The sequence below is a fragment of the Aptenodytes patagonicus genome, chromosome 1 (genome assembly GCF_965638725.1).
Source record: "Aptenodytes patagonicus chromosome 1, bAptPat1.pri.cur, whole genome shotgun sequence".
In the NCBI taxonomy this organism is placed as follows: Eukaryota; Metazoa; Chordata; class Aves; order Sphenisciformes; family Spheniscidae; genus Aptenodytes; species Aptenodytes patagonicus.
The window spans coordinates 152558200-152575984 of NC_134949.1; the positions used below are offsets into that span (position 1 = coordinate 152558200).

The following is a 17785-nucleotide window of genomic DNA, read 5'->3' on the forward strand; positions in this document are numbered from 1 at the left end:
GCTCCCGGTGGCCAGGGGTGAGCCAGAGCCCCACAAAACGGTGGGTCACAGAGACCGGCAGGCAAGTGGCCGAAGGGTCCAGCAACCTGCTTTTTGGAGTATCCGCAGCTGACAGCAAGGAGCCCTCGGGTGGGTGAAACTCGGTTTCTGGGAACATCGCAGAGTGATACTGTGACCTCCTTATCCCATTTCGGCATTTCTGAAGAAGAGGAAAAGGATTTTTGTTCATTCCAGCTTACCTGTGAAGTCAACCCCAAGTGTAAGCAAGTCGGGAACTGGTTAACCAAGGCAAAAAATGGACACAAAAAATTAAAATTGGGAGGTTTTTTGTCTCCTTTTTCTGCATGGGATAAGTACTTCTTCCCTTATCAACAAAGGAACAGATTTAGGAAAGAAACCCAGGCCAATTCTCCCTTTTCCCCTTGCACAAACTAAACCTTGTTATTTCCATATTCCAAGAGCTGGGAAACCCAGGATATCCCTGCTAGGTTTGCAGTATCATCGGAAGAGTTGACAGCAGGATTAGTAAAGGGTTTGTGGCTTCACACAGTACCACTATCAGGCCATGTGCTGAATTAGCATGCACCTTGTGCCTCAGGGCCTGAAAGGGGTTCATAATTATCTACACACATTTAAAAGCAACTACAAACATATTGCAAATGGGGGAAGGGAGGATAAAGATGTAGCAGCGTGTTATAACTACAGGCTGTGAGATTCAGAGGTAATGGTTTTCACTTCTTGGTTTTCAGGGATTTTGCCATGGCAGCACCTGAACTGTGGGACCCAGGTACTCTCCCCAGAAGATGCTCCGGTCCGGTCCTGACTTCATATCAAGACCAGACGTGGATACTTTATGCCTGTTTTCCATGATAACAAGAAACCCGCTGACAAGTATCAGGGGCTTGCTATTGTACTCAATATGATCCCACCTTGGGATATCACAGGTTCAGGACCAAGAGTCACACCACAAAATGCATCTGCCCTACAGTTTAGACACAGCCTGGAGTGACCTGTGGCAGCCTTTTATGCTGCCTGAGGAATCCCATAGTCAAAGGGTGTGCTGTTAAATCCCAACCTGAAGTGGTGCTGCAAACTCTCATGTCATGTCCAGTAGCAATAATCTTCATTATTCTCATCTTATTTGTTCTTTAAACATCTGCATACATTTATTTGCTGATGACTTTAGACTATGTCTTTCGATCTGGATTATTCTTTCGCATTTTAAGTCCATCTATCACGCTTTCCGTCTTCGCCAGCAACTACATCTCTCTCCAGAAAGTGTGGAGTGCAAACGTCAGCGCAAGAGGTAACATTTTCTTTCCCTCACCGGAAAGACCTACCACAAGGGAATAGAAAAGTCCACATAAAACCGAACACACGTTATAGCACACCGCCGCCTGGACGTGTGCAGGGCTGGTGGCGCCTAACACTTTTCATCAGAAACCTCATTTTTGGTTCCACCTTTGGGGTTGTCCCAAGCGCCGCATCCGCCACCGACGGAACTGGCGCACCAGACAGAAGCGGGGAGCCAGGAGACGTCGCGCTGTATCGCCTGTGCTAACCACAGAGACGGGAATAATCGTGGCACACGGTTTCAGTCAGAAAGTCGAGTATTTTGAAATGAGTCAGCTGATAAAAACTCCCGCCGGCCGCTGCTCAGGGACTTTGGATAAAGGCCGGTGCAGAGCTGCGAACACCTCAGTGGAAATTTTTTCTTTCTACACCCAAACCTCCTCCTCCTCCTCCTCCCCACATGTAACGCAAAGTCAAAAGCAGCCGATAAAATGTCACCCGCGGGTCTGTATCCCGGGGCCCGTACCCGAGGGTGCGGGCTGCCCGGCGGGGGGAGCGGGGCGGCGGCGCGGCCGTTGGGGCAGGCTGCGCGCGGAAGCGCCGCTCTCCGTTCCCCGCCGGCGGCCCCCGCCGCCCCCTCCCGCCCCCCCCCCCGCCCCCGCCGGCCCTGCCCGCGCCCCCGCGCCCCGCCAGCGGCCGCGCCATGGCGTACGGGACGGCGGCCGCCGCATCCCCCGCGCCCTGGGCCGGCCCGGGGCCCGGCCCGCCAGCGGGACGGGGCGAGGCCCGCGGGAGGAGGGCTCGGCTCGCTGCCTGCCCACGTCCCCTCCCCGGTCGAGGAGGAGGAGGAGAAAGCGAGCGAGGTCCCGGCAGAGCGGTTAGGAGAGGGTTTGAGAGAGCCCTCCTCCCCCCCCGGAGGGGAAGAGGAAAGGAGAGCCGTGGCGGGCGGCGGAGGATGATAACTTAGGGCCGTGCCTGGCGGTGGGAGCTGCCCGCGCTGCCTGGGCGAGGGCGGCTGGGAGGGCGGCAGCGATGTCCCAGGGCACGGCAGGAGGTGAGGGAGCGCCTCAGGTGCTGCCGGAGGGGAAGGAGAGGCAGAGGAAGAGAAGGCGGAGGAAGAAGAAGGAGAGTAAGACGCGGCTTGTGCGCTCCAACTTGCTGTTACCTGAGGCGGAGGTGGAGAAGTCCAAGAGGACGGTCCTGGCCAGCAACCGCCTCAAGACCACCAAGTACACGGCGCTCTCCTTCCTGCCCAAGAACCTCTTCGAGCAGTTCCACCGCCTGGCCAACGTCTACTTTGTGTTCATCGCGCTCCTCAACTTCGTGCCAGCTGTCAACGCCTTCCAGCCGGAGCTGGCCTTGGCCCCCGTGCTCTTCATCTTGGCGGTCACTGCCATCAAGGACCTGTGGGAGGATTACAGCCGCTACCGCTCCGACAAGGAGATCAACCACATGGAGTGCCTGGTGTACAGCAGGTGAGGTGGGGTGGGCGCCGGCGACAGGGAGCGCCATGGTGACAGCCAGCAGTGGGGCCCTGCCAGGCACGGGGGCTTGGGCGAGCAGATGTTTGGAAGCAGGGTAGCAAGCAGGTTCCTTGGGGAGGGCTTTCATTTCCACTCCAGGCACGAAGAAACTCCCAGTTGCCCCTGGAGCTGGTGTCTCCCATCTCTGTACTCAGAACTGTGGGAGTTCCTACAGTCCTGTACCTTCAGGTGAAAGTGAATCCACTCTGATCGGTGGGGTCCTGCAGTAAATCAGTGATTTATGAGTAAGCAACATTTTTTATAGGTCTACACATACGCTCCAGGCTTGTTAGTGTTTTACACTTTAAAGGAAGGACAGTGCATGGCAAAGTGAATATAAGTGTCACAAGCAGTGTTTGATTTGCAAGCCTTTATGTGAACACTTCCCAGTGTGAGCGGTCAATTACACCAGTGTATAGTTTCAGGCATTAATTTGGTTTTAGCAATATGAGACCTCACTCAACTAATCTGCTATTAAATCTTCACTGAGCGAAGGAAGGATAGAGGCCTGAGGCTTCTGCATTTGAGTTAGGTCTGTGAAGTTTCATGATGTGAATTAGCGAGCCTGAGCTATGTTTGCTTTTCTAAAGAATGAGGCAGTCTTTCCATTATTTATTGTCTCAAGTGTCATCGTTCCCTGTGACTTCCCTATTTCCCAAAGCTCATGGATGGAGTGTTAGGTCATTTATGTCCTTCAGATTTTTTTGGTTTTTTAAATGATCTGGGCTATACATTTGGACCACAGCCTTGGTATCCGTAAATCAGACTTTTGCACCAACATTTATGTGCTTAGAATCCAGCTCTATAGAATTTTTGTTTTGCTTTTCTCTCAGTGCCAGATAGATAGTCATCTCATAGTAGCTAAGGCTAAGGTTTTCTGTGGACTGAGAGAAGAAAATATTTTCCAAGAGAGCAGGTTTTAGTTCTCTTCCTGATGCTTCTAAGTCTAACAGAAATGAAACACGTGCCAAGAAGCTTACACTCTGATTCCACAAGCTCTCTGGGAGGGGTCCTCTGGGCTGACGTAAGCACTGAGGCAGAGAGCAACTCTCCTATTGCAAGAAAGGCATGTGAAAAAAAAATAAAATGCTAAAAAGAACTCAGAATAGGCTGCGTTTTCAACATCAGCAGACTCAGCTTGTTATTTCACAAACTCATATCGCACAAGAAATCTCACCCTGGCATTTTCCCCCACCAGTAGATATGCATGCATGGGAACACAAGTAAAATGGCCTTATTTCTGTAAACTAAACCGAAAATAACCTAGCCAAATCATACACGTAGGCTTCACTAACCTAAGGCTGTGCCCAGTGCCTTGCTTGCCTGTAGTTGTCCTTAACTCTGAACACTTCTGGCATTGAGGGAGATGGGTGGCAGGAGGGCTAGTAAGGGACTATTGTTGTAGTTAAGTAAAATAGTGCTAATAAGGATGGTTAATCTAGCCTTTACCAAACAAAATCAGTTTAGAAATAAGCTCCTGTGTCTCCTACATTGAAAAGAAAGAAGTACCTGTTGCAGAAGCTGTTCAAAATATTAACGAATACCGGTACTGGAATATTAATTCTGGAACATTTCTCCCCCCTGCAATTTTCCATATCCCCCACTGCTGCCGAAAAAGTAGACCTGACTGAGAAAAGGTGTACCTTTGGTGTTAATATCACTTGTGCACTTTTGGGAGTCCCAGGAAAGTGCATTGCCCTTTGTACTGCTTATGCTGTGCCAGAGTAACAGTCAGAATTGTTCCTTTTACTGCAGAGTTTGGATTACTGTTGAGTGACACTTACACAGATTAATTTGGGACTAGTTTGCCTTTGCTTTTGCATCAAAGGCGCATGTCAGCCTAATCCCTCTGGGGCAGGGAATGTGGAAGCTTAGGAACTCCGTCACCTGTTGAGGCACAGCTTTCTGGCTGAGAGCAGAGCTGAACAATGCGTCCTTACAGCCCTCTGCAGAAGCCTAGTCCCCGCTAGCAGCTCACCTATTTCCACCTTCCAGCAGTCCCTAGGAAAAGCTCTCCTCCCCCAGTTAAAAAAGAAGAACAAAACAGGAGGTTAAAATAATTTGCTTATATGTTTTTAATCTGCCCAATTCTCTTCCTTTTTAGCCTTTTTTAAACTTCACCAAGTTACCTTTTTGAACATTCCCCAGCCCCAGTGAGTGAGACGGGATGAGAAACTTGCTATTTTTGGAGATAAAAACTAAGATTCTCCCTAACTTGAGTGACAAGGAACCAAGATTGAGACATTTGTATCAAGGTCATGAAAGTTGCTGGGCGTGAGTTCAGAAAAGCTGTTTTCTCAGAAAGGTGTCATGCCAGGAGAAACACAAGCGACTGGACGTGACTTTTACTTTGTTTCCTTAGACTCTCTGTTTCTGGAAAAATGTTGAAGTATAAATGTCACATAAGCAAGTAATAAATGACAGCTTTTCTCCCTACATCCGTTTTATGCTGATCACTTTATCAGTTTTGCCACCTTTTGACCAAACCAGACTCTCTCTCTCTCCCCCCGGCTCTGCCACTTCCTTGTGGTGTCGTGGAGGCAGACTTTGATGCAAATGCTGTCCTCGATAGAGATGCTTCTGTACGTAGGGCAGGTTAATGAACATAGCTGCAGTTGTTTGCTCCCCTAGGGCTGCCAGTGACTCTTCTCTTGCTGGTCAGTACTTCTTAGCTCTGGAGGAGGCCTTCTGCGAGACGTGATGTATCTTGAGTGCCAGCGTGGTCCACTGCGCTGTGATGGGCTCCCTTCCCTGCCAGCCTCCCACACAGCTGCAAGAGAGCCACCTCAAACATGGACTGCAGCATTCAAACACAGACTACAGCAAATGATAGCGAATTATAACAGTCAGCAACTTGAGACAGGGACTTTTGCTTCACAGTAGCAGAGAAAAGCCCTCTATCTCATGTTATATACTGTTTCGTGACCAAGTAAAGATTCAAGTTGGATCCTGTGTGTTCTGTCATGTATCCTCCATGTGGTGCTTTCCTGGCTGCTGAAGTACCCGTCCCCTGCTGGATACAAGCAGCAATTAATGATGCAAGACCTACAGGACAGAAAGAAAGCACAGGTAGGCAGAGCCTACTGCTACTCAGGCCAGCTCGTCAGGAGGAGGTTCAAAAACATGCAAGCAGTGTCCACTGCGAGGTCCTCTGGAACAGCCTACGCAGGCAGATCGTGTCAGTAATCTGATGTGGGGGAAAATACTGTTCTCCTGCTATGCTGACTGCTTGACAGCTGGTGCTCAGACTAGGCCTTCTTCCTCCCGCCTGCCCAGTGGTGTGGACTCAGATGACCCATTCTCATACAGCCACTGCTGAATCAATGACTCAGTGGCTCATAGTTGGCAACACTTATCAGATGACAGAACAGCAAAGGATGATGCAACCTGAAGTAAAAAGCTGAAGAGAGATGCAGCTTGTTTTCGCAGAAGGAAGACAGCTTTCATTTAGAAATTCTGGATGTTTTGGAGAGTCCCTCAAAAGATACTGCTTCCTAGAGTCAGATGGTGGAAAGGGAAAAGATCTGATTCTTTGAATAAATTGAAAGAAGCTGTTGAGTTTGAATTGGCAGCATATATCGAGGAATGAAACATGCTGGAGAATTGCAGACTTGTGTTGCTCTGTGATGGAGTTTGCAGGTCTGCCTGTAAAAGCAGTCAGGGTCTTGATAGGCAAAGAAGGAAGGTTTCTTAGCGAAGAGAAGTTAACAGGGCCTCGCTCTGGAGGCCTTCAAGGGGACCTCTCCTGTTTGGCAATACAGAGGAAATTAGGCACTTACTTTAGGAAGACAGTTTCACAGGTCACCTAGAATTTAGATTCAGTGCAGGTGCTTAAGTTAGGAATGCTGGATCACAGCCAAAACTCCTTCTTAGTTGGTTTAAATGGAGGGAGATTACAAAGGCATTAGAGCCCAGCCTGCAGCACATTGTTTTGTGTGCATAACCTTTGCAAACCTGTGATCATCTTAGTCTCCTCTCTTTGTTCCTCTCCCTCATTTCCATCACCCAGGGATGGAGGTTGAAGACTGGAGATTAGAAATTCGCAATCTTAGCAGTGAAATCTTTTTTGGCTAGTTACTTCTCTGCGTTATTATCTTGGACTTGGAGGATTGGAGGGTGATTTTTTCTTTGCAGTTACTGTCCTCCAGTGCTCACCAGCTCTGGCTGGACTTGTGGATAGCACATGTAAATGTTTGCTCCAAATAATTCCAGGATGCACACATTGCTGCCACTGTTAAATATTTGATAGAACTAAATTTGTCACTGGAGCAGAAGTGTTAAAACTCTTCTAAGCAGGGGCTTTGTTTTCCGTGTGCTGTTACAAAGTATGGTATACATTTACAGAGTATGTAAATAGAAGATGAATAGTGATAACTACAATCACAACAAATAATGGCACTTGTCCAGCAGGGAATTACATTTTGTTACTGACTCAGTGCTATGTTGGTGAAATAATCTCTGCTAACATTTTTCTAGGAGCCTTATGTTCAAAACCAAAGGGCTTTGCTTTTTAAATCTACTCTCTAACTCTTGCTTTGTCCATTGAAGAGTATTGCTAAAGAGTGTAGTGGTCTCTGCATACTGATCAGAGAGTGATAACTGCTTCTTCTGTCAACCTGTGACTTAGAAAATCCATGACAAATTGGAATTTATGACCAGATATTTGTGTCCCCTGAGGTGTGGAAAATGTTTAATGGGGCATTCAGGCAGCTATCAAAGCAGGCTGTTTTACATTAAATGTTAATTTCTTTCTGCAAAACTCAAGAGGAGGAGAGAAGAGAGTTTGATGTGGGCAATGTGTTTCATACAATTTCCAAAATACGCTCCCTTCTTCCCCCCCCCCCTCTGTCAACCCGCCAGTAAAAGCAGTTCCAGCCTTGGAGAAAAAAGATACAGCAGTGTTACCAAATCCTCACAAGAGCACAGCAGATCCCACTCATGGCCTCTAAAATAGCCACATGATGACTTGCCCTGCAACTGCTTCACTTCTTAGGTGCCTTATTTTGCTGGCAACACCAGTCTCTGGGGAGTTGGGTTGTGATTATCTCCCACTACTACCCGAATAGACCAGAGTAGCTTCTTGTCCCAAAACGTGCTGGCAGGGTAAGGCATTTTTCACCAGAGGAAATAAGCTTGTCTCATCCCTTCCAGAACACAAATGTCACTAGATGTGATTCAAAAGGAAACTACCTGGGATTACTCAGTTTCCTCTGTGAGTGAGCTTGGTGCACAAAAAGCTGAGAGCAGAAAGTAGCGGTCTGAATCTGTTGGTGAAGTCAGTGTTCCCTCCTTGAGTTTGAGAGAGGTGCGGCTCTGTTCATGTTATTGTGTCTTTGTCCTTCGCTTAAGTTTGGGCCAGGCTGACAGTAAGTAAGCTCACTGGGAAATGTAGTAGAGGCTCTTCTGTTAGACTGATAGGGAGCATTTTCATTCAGTAGTAGAGTTTATCCTAGTAGCAAGGGATGTCTGTGCTAATCTTCTGAGATGTAGCCAGCTGCAATGCACAGGAGAACCCATCTGTCTGTCCAACTACATGTATGCAGTTTATTTGCTATTCAGTGTAGGGCAAATTTTCTAAGTGCCTAAGCTTCACTACTGGAAAAGAAAAATGCTTGCCTCTTATTACTAAGCTCTTTCATTTGTATAGGATGTCATGAGAGCAGTTGTAGGCTGTTTCACATGCCTCTGGCTAACTGCCAAAGAAGATACTGTTAATCTCCACTGAAAGACCTAGCGATGTCCCCAGATTTATTTTTGCAGATACATGCTGCACTCTGGAGAGACGCTAGCTTGTGCTAAGCAGACCACAGCCCAGAAGTATAGGTGGCCACCTTTTGCGCAGATCTACTTGCTTTCATGTGTCGGTATTATCTTGAGACCATGATTATTGCTAGAGGTGGCCGAAAGATGAATAACAGACCTACTTGATTCGGTCAAAGTACATTTCCAAAGAAACTATGCAAGAGGAAAGAATAGCATGTATTGTTCAGCTCTTCCTGATACTGTGATTCCAGACTCCACCTTCCCCATGTCATCTAGTCAGCAGAATTGAAAACCAGAATTGAAAACCCTGACAACCATGCTATTGATCAATGGTTTATGGAACTGCTCATTAGCTAGCATGGCATAACTTAGCCAGGGCATTCCTCCTGCTAGCAGACCAGTCCTCCAGAAGTACTTATGAGAGGTGCTCTCAAGCTCTGCCTGGGAGGCCTTAATTTTACAATGGGGATGTTGGAGGACTCCAGGGAATGAAGAAGACTTAAACAGCTTCCTGTGGTTTTCCCTCCTTCTTCTGACTAATGTTGGCTGATAAGGAACATGAAAATAGAGAAAGGAGGAGGGTCCCTGCCACTGGGCAGGATTTACTCAGATGCCTCATCCAGGCTTGCACAACCCTTATGGAGGGACAGGCTGCCTACCTTGACGCAGCAACAGGAGAAGTCCAAGTGCCAGATCTCCCCTTGCCATGTAACCCAGCATGCTGCTCATTTGCAGGGTGGTTGCTCTGCCCAGGAGCAGTCTAAGAGGTGCCTCTCCTCTCCCCCTGCAACACTAGGGCTTTTGGGTATATGGAGCTTTTGTGTATATACACAGTAAGGGCAATGCAGCTGGCAAGCCAAATGCATGGCTTCAGGGTTATGCCCAATTTGCAGGATTTACGCTGTGCAGACTTGGTTTTAGCAACCACATATATTGAGAGCAATTAAGTTCATGAAAAGCAGAACAATTTGTTTCACTTCACGTAGTTGGGGACGTGAACCAGTTTTCATGGCTTACCTTCAGCCTCAGTGTTTTCACTTGGTAGTTGGCACTAATGCAACTATGTTAGTGGCTAGTCACATTTGTACCCAGAAAAGATCCACAGCAGAAACACGATAGGAACTCTGCTGCTACACTGCAGCAATACACTCTGCCTGACCTTGTCTCACCAGGATGTGGAAGCAAGACAGTGGGAGTCTCCACGCACTGAGCCAGGGAGAGTGCATTTCAGTGAATGGCATAATCATAAAGTGTGGAGCTGACTCGATGCTAAAAGCCAGGACACTGACCTCTAACTTTGCGTAGGTATGGGCAGTAGCTTCCTCTGGTGTATGTCAAGCACAAAAGTTGACCCACACCCAAAATGCAGCCACAACACAAATGTGTGAAAGACGCTAGCTTATAGCTTTTCCTAGGTAGGTGCTTGTGGTGGTGTGGAGGGAAGAGGAGGTGCGAATGGCATGACAGTGACATCTTGTCCCAGGAGCTTGAATGGCCCTAATATTGAGCTCAACTGAGGAAACGGACATATACAAATATATCTTTGATTCTGAAAGATTTGATAAAGCAGGCCTCAGATTTAGTTTGAGGAAGATGACCTGCATGTTTCTGAATGAGTTGGTTTACTCTTTGCTGCATGTCCAGGAAGTGGCAATGAGGGGGGTTCAAACTAAGAGCTTACAGTGCCTGCAAGGTGTGAGCTGAGAGGAGCAACTTTCTCTCTTTTACTATTTCTAGGATATAGCTACACAGCCTGTCCATAGAAAGCTGCTAGCCACCCATCTGATAGGGTGTTCTGTCCTGTGGACTGCTTGAGGATATCTAACCCTTATGAGCTGGCAAACTACCACATAGTTCTTTGCTCCAACAGAAGCAATGTTTTATTCTGTTTCGAGACTGTTGCAGGTGAAGATCTCTGCCATGGTCAGCCTACATCCTTAAGGCCATGTTGGTCAAAGGACAGTCTTGAACTGGCAAGGCATGCTTTTTCAGGGCCAAGGCATGCATTTTAGGTGCCATCTCCTCTGCTATTTTATTACAGTTTTATTCTTGTCTGATCACAATTTCTCTAGAATGACAAATAGGCCAGTTTCTCCAGTGCAGTGGCCAACATTTGCATCATGCCCAGTCATTTCATAAACCCAGACTCTGCTGGAGGTTTCTTATAATAGGCATGGAGGTCACTTGTTTTGTTTTTATGTTCTGGTTGCCTGGAAATACTGACCTACTTCAAGGAAGAGTTTAAATGTTTGACTGACAGCTGCACTCCAGTTCTTATATATCTGTGTTGCTATTATATTAACACTGTTGCAGAATATTTGGTATTTCTGTAGTTTCGATGGAGGTTTTAGTTTTGACCTTTTGGAGAGAAAGTCCATTATGAAGTGACAGCATTTGTAACCATAGCTCTTTTATCTTTGTATGTTATCTTAGGCTTTTTCTAAGTTGCACAGCCATATACCTGTATGCTTGCCCCTTGTCTGTTCACCTTCCTGCCTTCCAGTAACAACCTGAATATGCCTGTTTTGGCTATGTTAGCTGATTTTGTTTGTTCACTAACAAGTTGTTGGGCAAGTTGTTGTGAAATCTCCCAAAATATTGAGGCCGACACATGAAGTGCTGAACTGCAGTCACCTAAATACAACTGCGAGCATGTTCAGGATCTCTCAAAATCCAGACATGGAGTAAGACGCCTCAGAAGAGATATCAGTGGACAAATTTTAGCAGGCAGATTTAGCAGCCAAACGTTAAAGATGCAGGAAGTTCATTAAGTGCATTAGAAAGACGTAATCTGTTTTGGGCAAAAGTAGATTATAAGAAATCAAATCTAATCCACCTAAGTCTGATCTTGCAGTTGTAGTGCATTATTTTTGTGTGGGCCCACACTTACATTCGGGGGTTCAGATGCTTTCTATATTTTCTTTTTCTCCCTTTTTAGAATTCCCATGTTCTCATTGTCAGCTTCCCCTTGCTATACTTCCCTCTGCTGTACACCTGCAAAGCTGTGAAGCAAAAGCTTGATCTTATACAGTTTACCAGAATAAAGACATATATTGTTTTTATCTGTACACTTGAGAGCATTTTGATCTCCCTTCCTTCACTATCATATGTTCATATTTTATCAGAGATGCCTGGATAGTGGTGCCTGTCTCCTGATAGGTTGATTTGCATCTTAACTCTTCTGCGTATGCCATTAGTTGTCTTCCCTGTAAACTGTAGTGAGCTGCTGATTGTAGTTGGCTGGCAGGAAACCCTCTCAAGTGCTAATTAGGTTCTCTCTGACCTGACAAGGGTATTTCCTGAAGGAGTTTGTCAGGTTCTTTCTGGGACAAGAGGTGAGATTTATTTCATGTTGCTTTTAGCTAAAAAGTATGTGTCCAGTCTGACCAAGTCGTCTACACTTGGGCCACAATCAGTGGAGAGCACTGAACGGTTTGGGGGGGAGGGGGAAATCCTTCCAGTTTGTTTGAGATGCTTATCTTAGGTTAGTTTGAATCAGGAGGTCCTTACCTCTCTCCAGTGGTGATACAGATGAAGCTGAACTAGGTGACTTGCTTATACAGCTAAGTTCAGGTAAGATGAATCCTGTTAGCAAACTCAGAGGGGATAGATTTTAATTCCTGCTAATGCTCCATATGATTTTTGGACTGTAGAAGAGTAGCCTGTCCTGCTCAATATATTTAATGATTTATTTAAGAATGACGCTTTGAGAATCACAGATGCAAGTATGTTCATCTGTCAGGTGAAGGGGATAACCCAGTATCCACTCTTTCATCTCCTACCACATTCTGCCTTCAGCATTAGCCATTAACATATTGTTCATACTTGTGAAATGTATTTATATAATTTATCTCAGTGCTGAGAAACAATGTAAGAGATGAGTTGTTATCAATAAATAATTTTCCTCTTTGAATAACTGATTACATTTGCATTTCTGTGGAGTTTTTCAGGCTGCCCACATAATGTGAGGAATCTTGGTATTTCGGGATGTTATTTGCTCTTTAACCTCAGATGCAGCTTTTGGGGAGGAGTGTTGAAACATAAGGTAGGAGGTTCCTAATTCTGCTTTCTTCTGTTTGTCTGGATGTACCTAAATATTAGGTCAAGTAAAATCACTTTGCAAGCTGTGTCTCTTAAAATGCAGAGAGCAGTTGTGTGTTTGACATAATCACAAGAGTGGAAGTGGGGCTTCACTGTCAGGTGTCTCACAAATATCACATATGGCTATTGAGCTTATATTTTATGTCCAGTAGGATCAAGATGTTAAAACCTGCAAGGGATATTGCTAGGTGATCAGGGATTGAATCAGAGGGATCAATGGTGAATTTTTTCTGCTAATTTTGAGTATCACTGGTTTACCCGTGGTTGCCAATTTTTATGCTGGAATTTTAGTGCCTGTCTGATGGGAGTATAGGCACATGCAGACATACCACGTAGCCGTGTAAGAGGTGCAGCACCATAAGATGTCATGTCACTGTTTGCTATCTTGAAAGTCCTAAGTTCTGTTCATCTGATTGCAGCATTTGATACTCTGCTCTTCCTGATTGTTCAGGCTTAAATGTACTGTCTCCTAGTGGGTTTTTCTTGCATATATCTCTCATTTATTTTCAGTGCAGTTCCCTGTATCTGTCTGCTTTTTGTGACGGGATCATGGTTGCATGTGGGAGCTCCTGTTTCTGTCAGATCCTGTGGGAGCTTTCCAAAATGCAAGTTCAACAGAAAAGCTGTACCACAGCTGAGGCAACTATCAGTCTAGCGATGCTGATGTTTAATCTACCGCACCCATTTTCCAGGAGTCCAATTTAAAGTCCGTAACAGCCCTTGTCATGGACTGAACAATCCATGATATCCCCTCAATTTGAGGAATACCACAGTGGACTCTGTTTTTTAAGTCCTACCATGTTATATAATAAACTTGACTTATTAGCAGTGAAATAGCTTTTCTTCCCAGAGTGGGACATCTGCCAGCTCATGCCAGAAAAATGTGTGTAAGACCTGTAAGACCCATCTGCCAAAGAATACTGCAGCACAGGATCCCCAGCCTGACAGTGTGTCGCTATACGTAGACCTAACAAAGCTAGCACTGAAATGTAGTCTAGGATGAAAAGTCCACAACCAGTGGATTTTGTGTATTTGCCAAGTGTTTGTCTGTTGATGTGTTTTTTATTTTGGGATTTTTTTGTGTTTGGTATTTCTTCCAGTTAATAAGCCAGGCAGAAATTATCAGTTATTACCCCAGTTTCAAAACTGTTAAAGAATCATTACCAATCTCACTAAAGATAAAACTCATAAGAAAACTTAAGTCCAAAACATTTATTCCTTTTTCAGACAGAAGTACTGAAGAGGAATCTAGCATGATAAAGACAGAAATAGTGTCTTTTAAGTACATACAGTGTCTCTACCTTTTAAAGTCTTTGTTCAGCATTTTAGTGTAAGATTTCTCTAAAAGTCCCCATGGTTATTCTAAATGCAATCCTCCTTGGAATGCAGGGAGCAGAAGAGAAGGAGGAGAGTTCCTGAGTTTATTTTCAATGGCATTTGGTTTGGCTTGGGGGATTTTTATATTGCTAATTTGGTCCTTGCATATTAATTCATGTTCTTCCTCTGCTGCTCCTAAATTGGAAATTTTCCATTTTACGTCTGGCAATCTTGTCTTCAGTTGTTTAACCTTTATGCTTTATCACTAGAAATAGCTGTTTTGTGCAGTGAATCCAGCCTCTTAGTCATAATATCATTCCCTTCAGCTGTCCTTTCTGGCAACTTCTAGAAAGGTTTTTGGGTTTGTTTTTTTGTTTTGCTTTTTAACCACTCTGTACATTTACAGAAAGCATGCCTGAGTTGATGGTGTTGCACTCAAACTCAAGAAGTTTTAAGCAAGAAAAATACGATACGTGTTCTTTACTCTTTACCACTGGAAGAAAGTTTAGAAACACAACCACATATACAGAAGTGGTTAAGACCAATGATGCGTTGCCCCAGCTAGTCAAACAATATTCAAACTACATGCAGACCCGATTGCTGATCATTCAGGAGCAGAGTTCTTACTTTTCCAGTTACTGAATATACATCCAGATGTCCAGCACTTCTGTGGGATGTCTCCTCATCCATGTCTAACTCTTTTCTGACCTGCTTTTGTAGCTCATTAGTTCCAGTCAAGATTCCACAGCAGTTCGTTCCACAGAGGTCATACACAATATGAAAATACCGTCTGCAAAGGAAGGGTCCCCAGTCAGTGCTCCCTGTAACTTCTATTACTGTGCTACACACCTGTACATATTTAGTGGGAGTGCTAAGGTGGTATGCAGTAAGTATACAGTGGGAAACTATGAGCCGTGTATTTAGAAAGCTTAGTCTGTTCATCTTTTTGCCCAAGTATAACTCAAATAAGAAGCAAAGCCCAGAAAAAGAGAGAGAGGGTTTTTTTAAGTGTGATTTCCTACGCAGTTGGTTACACGAATGCCAGTCCTTAAAACTCTCAGCTGTACAAAGTGTGTTTATATGGCACACATTTAGCATGAAGCAGAGCTGTCTCAACTGGTATATGTAAACACCTTCAGAGCACCATGCAGTGGTGCTTGCTGCTCTGGAAGCAATATGGGCCATTACTGCTGCGCTGGCTCTTAGCAGGGCTTGTCTACTCAAACACGGCCAAGTTCACATGACTAACAGTTTTCTGTTTGTGGATGGTGCACAGCTGGTGGGAGTTTGGGACCCTGCATCCTGCTCTAATTTATTGTCCCTAGACTGAAAAAAGCCAGGAAGAATGTTCAGTAAATGCAGATAGAAATTGCATGACTACGCTTAATTTTGGGGGGTTATTTCAGTTTAACTGTGACCAAATGGATGGTAAACCATGATTCTCATTACTGGCCGTTAATGCAGCAGTGTTTCCTGAGTAACCTTAGATAAGGAAGTAAACTGTAAAAAATAGAAGCCTGTCAAAACGCCTTTTTTCTTTAAGAGACATGTATATAATAGGTGTGATTTACTGTATCAGCACAGATCAAATTATCAGAAGACTCATGATTCAGGGTTGAAAAGCAAATTAAACAAGCTGGATTTAGGCTTAAGATATTCAAGTGAAGCAGATGTAAACAAGTGCTGCTGCAAGTTGATATCCTTCTACTGTATTTGTGCCATCTGAATCCATTTTTACCGAGAACTTAAATGAAGTGAAAAAGCTGCTTTTTAATTCTTAGGAAGGGAGGACAACATTCTTAGGAGTTTTCCAAAGCTTCAAAAAAGCAACCTGTCAGTGCCACAGCAGCATAGGCAGTTCATGTTCCAGGGTAATGTTTACCCTGCTTCAAGTCAGCAGGAGAGCTCTCCTTGAGCCATGAGTTTTCTCCTGGCTTTCTAAAATAAGAACCTTTTTGCAAGTCAGACTTTCCTTTGGTCAGTCTGACGCCCTCCATATGATGTATGGGATCACCTTCCATGGCCTTAAACTTCACTGGCTTTCACACTCTGTCTGCATCTGTCCCTGGCGTAAGGGCAATCCCTGGTGATTTGTGTAAGGAACTCAAAGGCACATTTATGCTGCCCAGCAAGGAGGTCTGTGTTAGCACTGCAGCAGGCTGGTGTGTCGGTATGGGCAGAGCCCAACACAGCATTATTCAGATTAGCGTCTCCAAGCTGCTCAGCAAGGTTTGTTAGCTAGTCTGCGTGAGGCATGTAATACTTCATTACAGTCATACTGCTTTGAGAGGAAAGCTGGCTGTACAGCAGTTGGTTCAAATGTCTCCAACTTCAGTTTCAAGATTATTTTGCACCTTGGATGACTCTGTGAGCCTGGTTTACATACACGTTCTAATCAAGAAGAAATATTGAGGTTAAAATGTTTACAGCTGTAGGTAGCACCATCAAATGTTCAGTCCTTGGACTGGGAAAGTGTTAAAAAGATGACTGGGAGCTTAATAAGTCTTAAAACGTATACGAGTGGAGCCATAGCTGTTCGTAAGGAAGCAGAGGGCATTTTGTAAACAGTGAGTTTGCTTTACAACGGGGTGGCTACAAGGAGAAAATGGCCAGAGTGACAGTTTTTCTGTCTTGTCAAGAGAAAATGTGACTTCACACTTAGCAAGTTAGCAGTTTGTATGCTGGGACAGCTGTCTGTTTTGCATAGCTGTGCTGTATCAAGAAACCTCTAAATAATAGACTGAACAGCCACCGAATGGGAAGCCATTACAAAAGCAGAGGTAGGTCTTTTTCCACAGGCCTCCAAAATGTCCAGAAGCTGATGGCCAAAATAACCACAGTGTTTTCATGGTACTGAAAGCAGGCAATGCACAATAGCCAAGAATATGGAAATCCAGTCTTTTCACCATGACCTGTGATTATGCTTTGGCCAGCTCAAACTTTTGGTCCTGATTTTATGTTTCCAGGGGTGATGCTTTACTTCTGAAGTTGTGCTTTGAACTCTCCTGGCACAGAGAGAGCTGATGGTTGACAAAGAAATCAGGCTGCAGGGGTAGTACAGGTGATCTTTAATTCAGCCTGCTAGGGGAGGGAAGAACAGATACAGACTTCATGGATCAGTAGCACTGGCTTTGTCTCCTCTTTCAAGTTACTAAAATAACACTTCAGTGGTTTTTTAAAAGGCGTTTTCCTAAATGCTCTCTAATGCCCATAATAATTTTAGGTGCTGGGAAGTAAATATTTTTCTTCTGCCAGCCTGTTTTGGTTTTTTTTACCACTTGGCAAGCACTGGTATTTAGGGGTTTTGTGTTTTGTTTTGGTTATTCTTCTACAATATTTAGGATGAAGTAGAAATTAGCTTTGCTACCAACACCTTGCAGATACACACACACAAAATACTTGAACTTGCCAAAACAAGTTATTTTTTGCATCAGCATTCTTGAGTTTATTTTCTGCTTGCGTGTTTTCAGAAAAAGAGTGCTTCTTACCAGCTGCTGTGGACAAAACATTGTATCTGCAAGATCGACGAACTGATGGCTTTTTAGTTAGTACTGTAGAGGTCAGCTATGGGAGAGACAACTGGAGAAAAATAGGCAAAATCCGATTATTTGAAGGCCGCTTAAGATAAGACCAATGTTAAGGTGAATTAAGAAATAGGGCAAAAGGCAAATGTGGTTCTGACCTCTAATGCCAGAAAAATGAACTGTTAGTGCTTATAACTGGGCCTTGAAATGAGCCCTGGGAGGAGACTGGGGTTCTGTGATGGTTTTGATTTACATCCAGCCCTT

The 17785-nt window shown here is 44.8% G+C and overlaps 1 protein-coding gene across 2 annotated transcripts in view; it reads left to right on the forward strand.

Annotated features, from left to right (window-relative positions):
* Nucleotides 1-2254: 2254 nt before the first annotated feature.
* Nucleotides 2255-17785, forward strand: part of ATP10A (ATPase phospholipid transporting 10A (putative)) — a 114421-nt gene continuing 98890 nt past the window's right edge. For both annotated transcript variants that reach the window (XM_076359003.1, XM_076359011.1), the window contains exon 1: nt 2255-2768. In XM_076359003.1, coding sequence (XP_076215118.1) covers nt 2326-2768 — 443 coding nt within the window. In that variant the 5' untranslated portion in view covers nt 2255-2325. The remainder of the gene's footprint in view (nt 2769-17785) is intronic.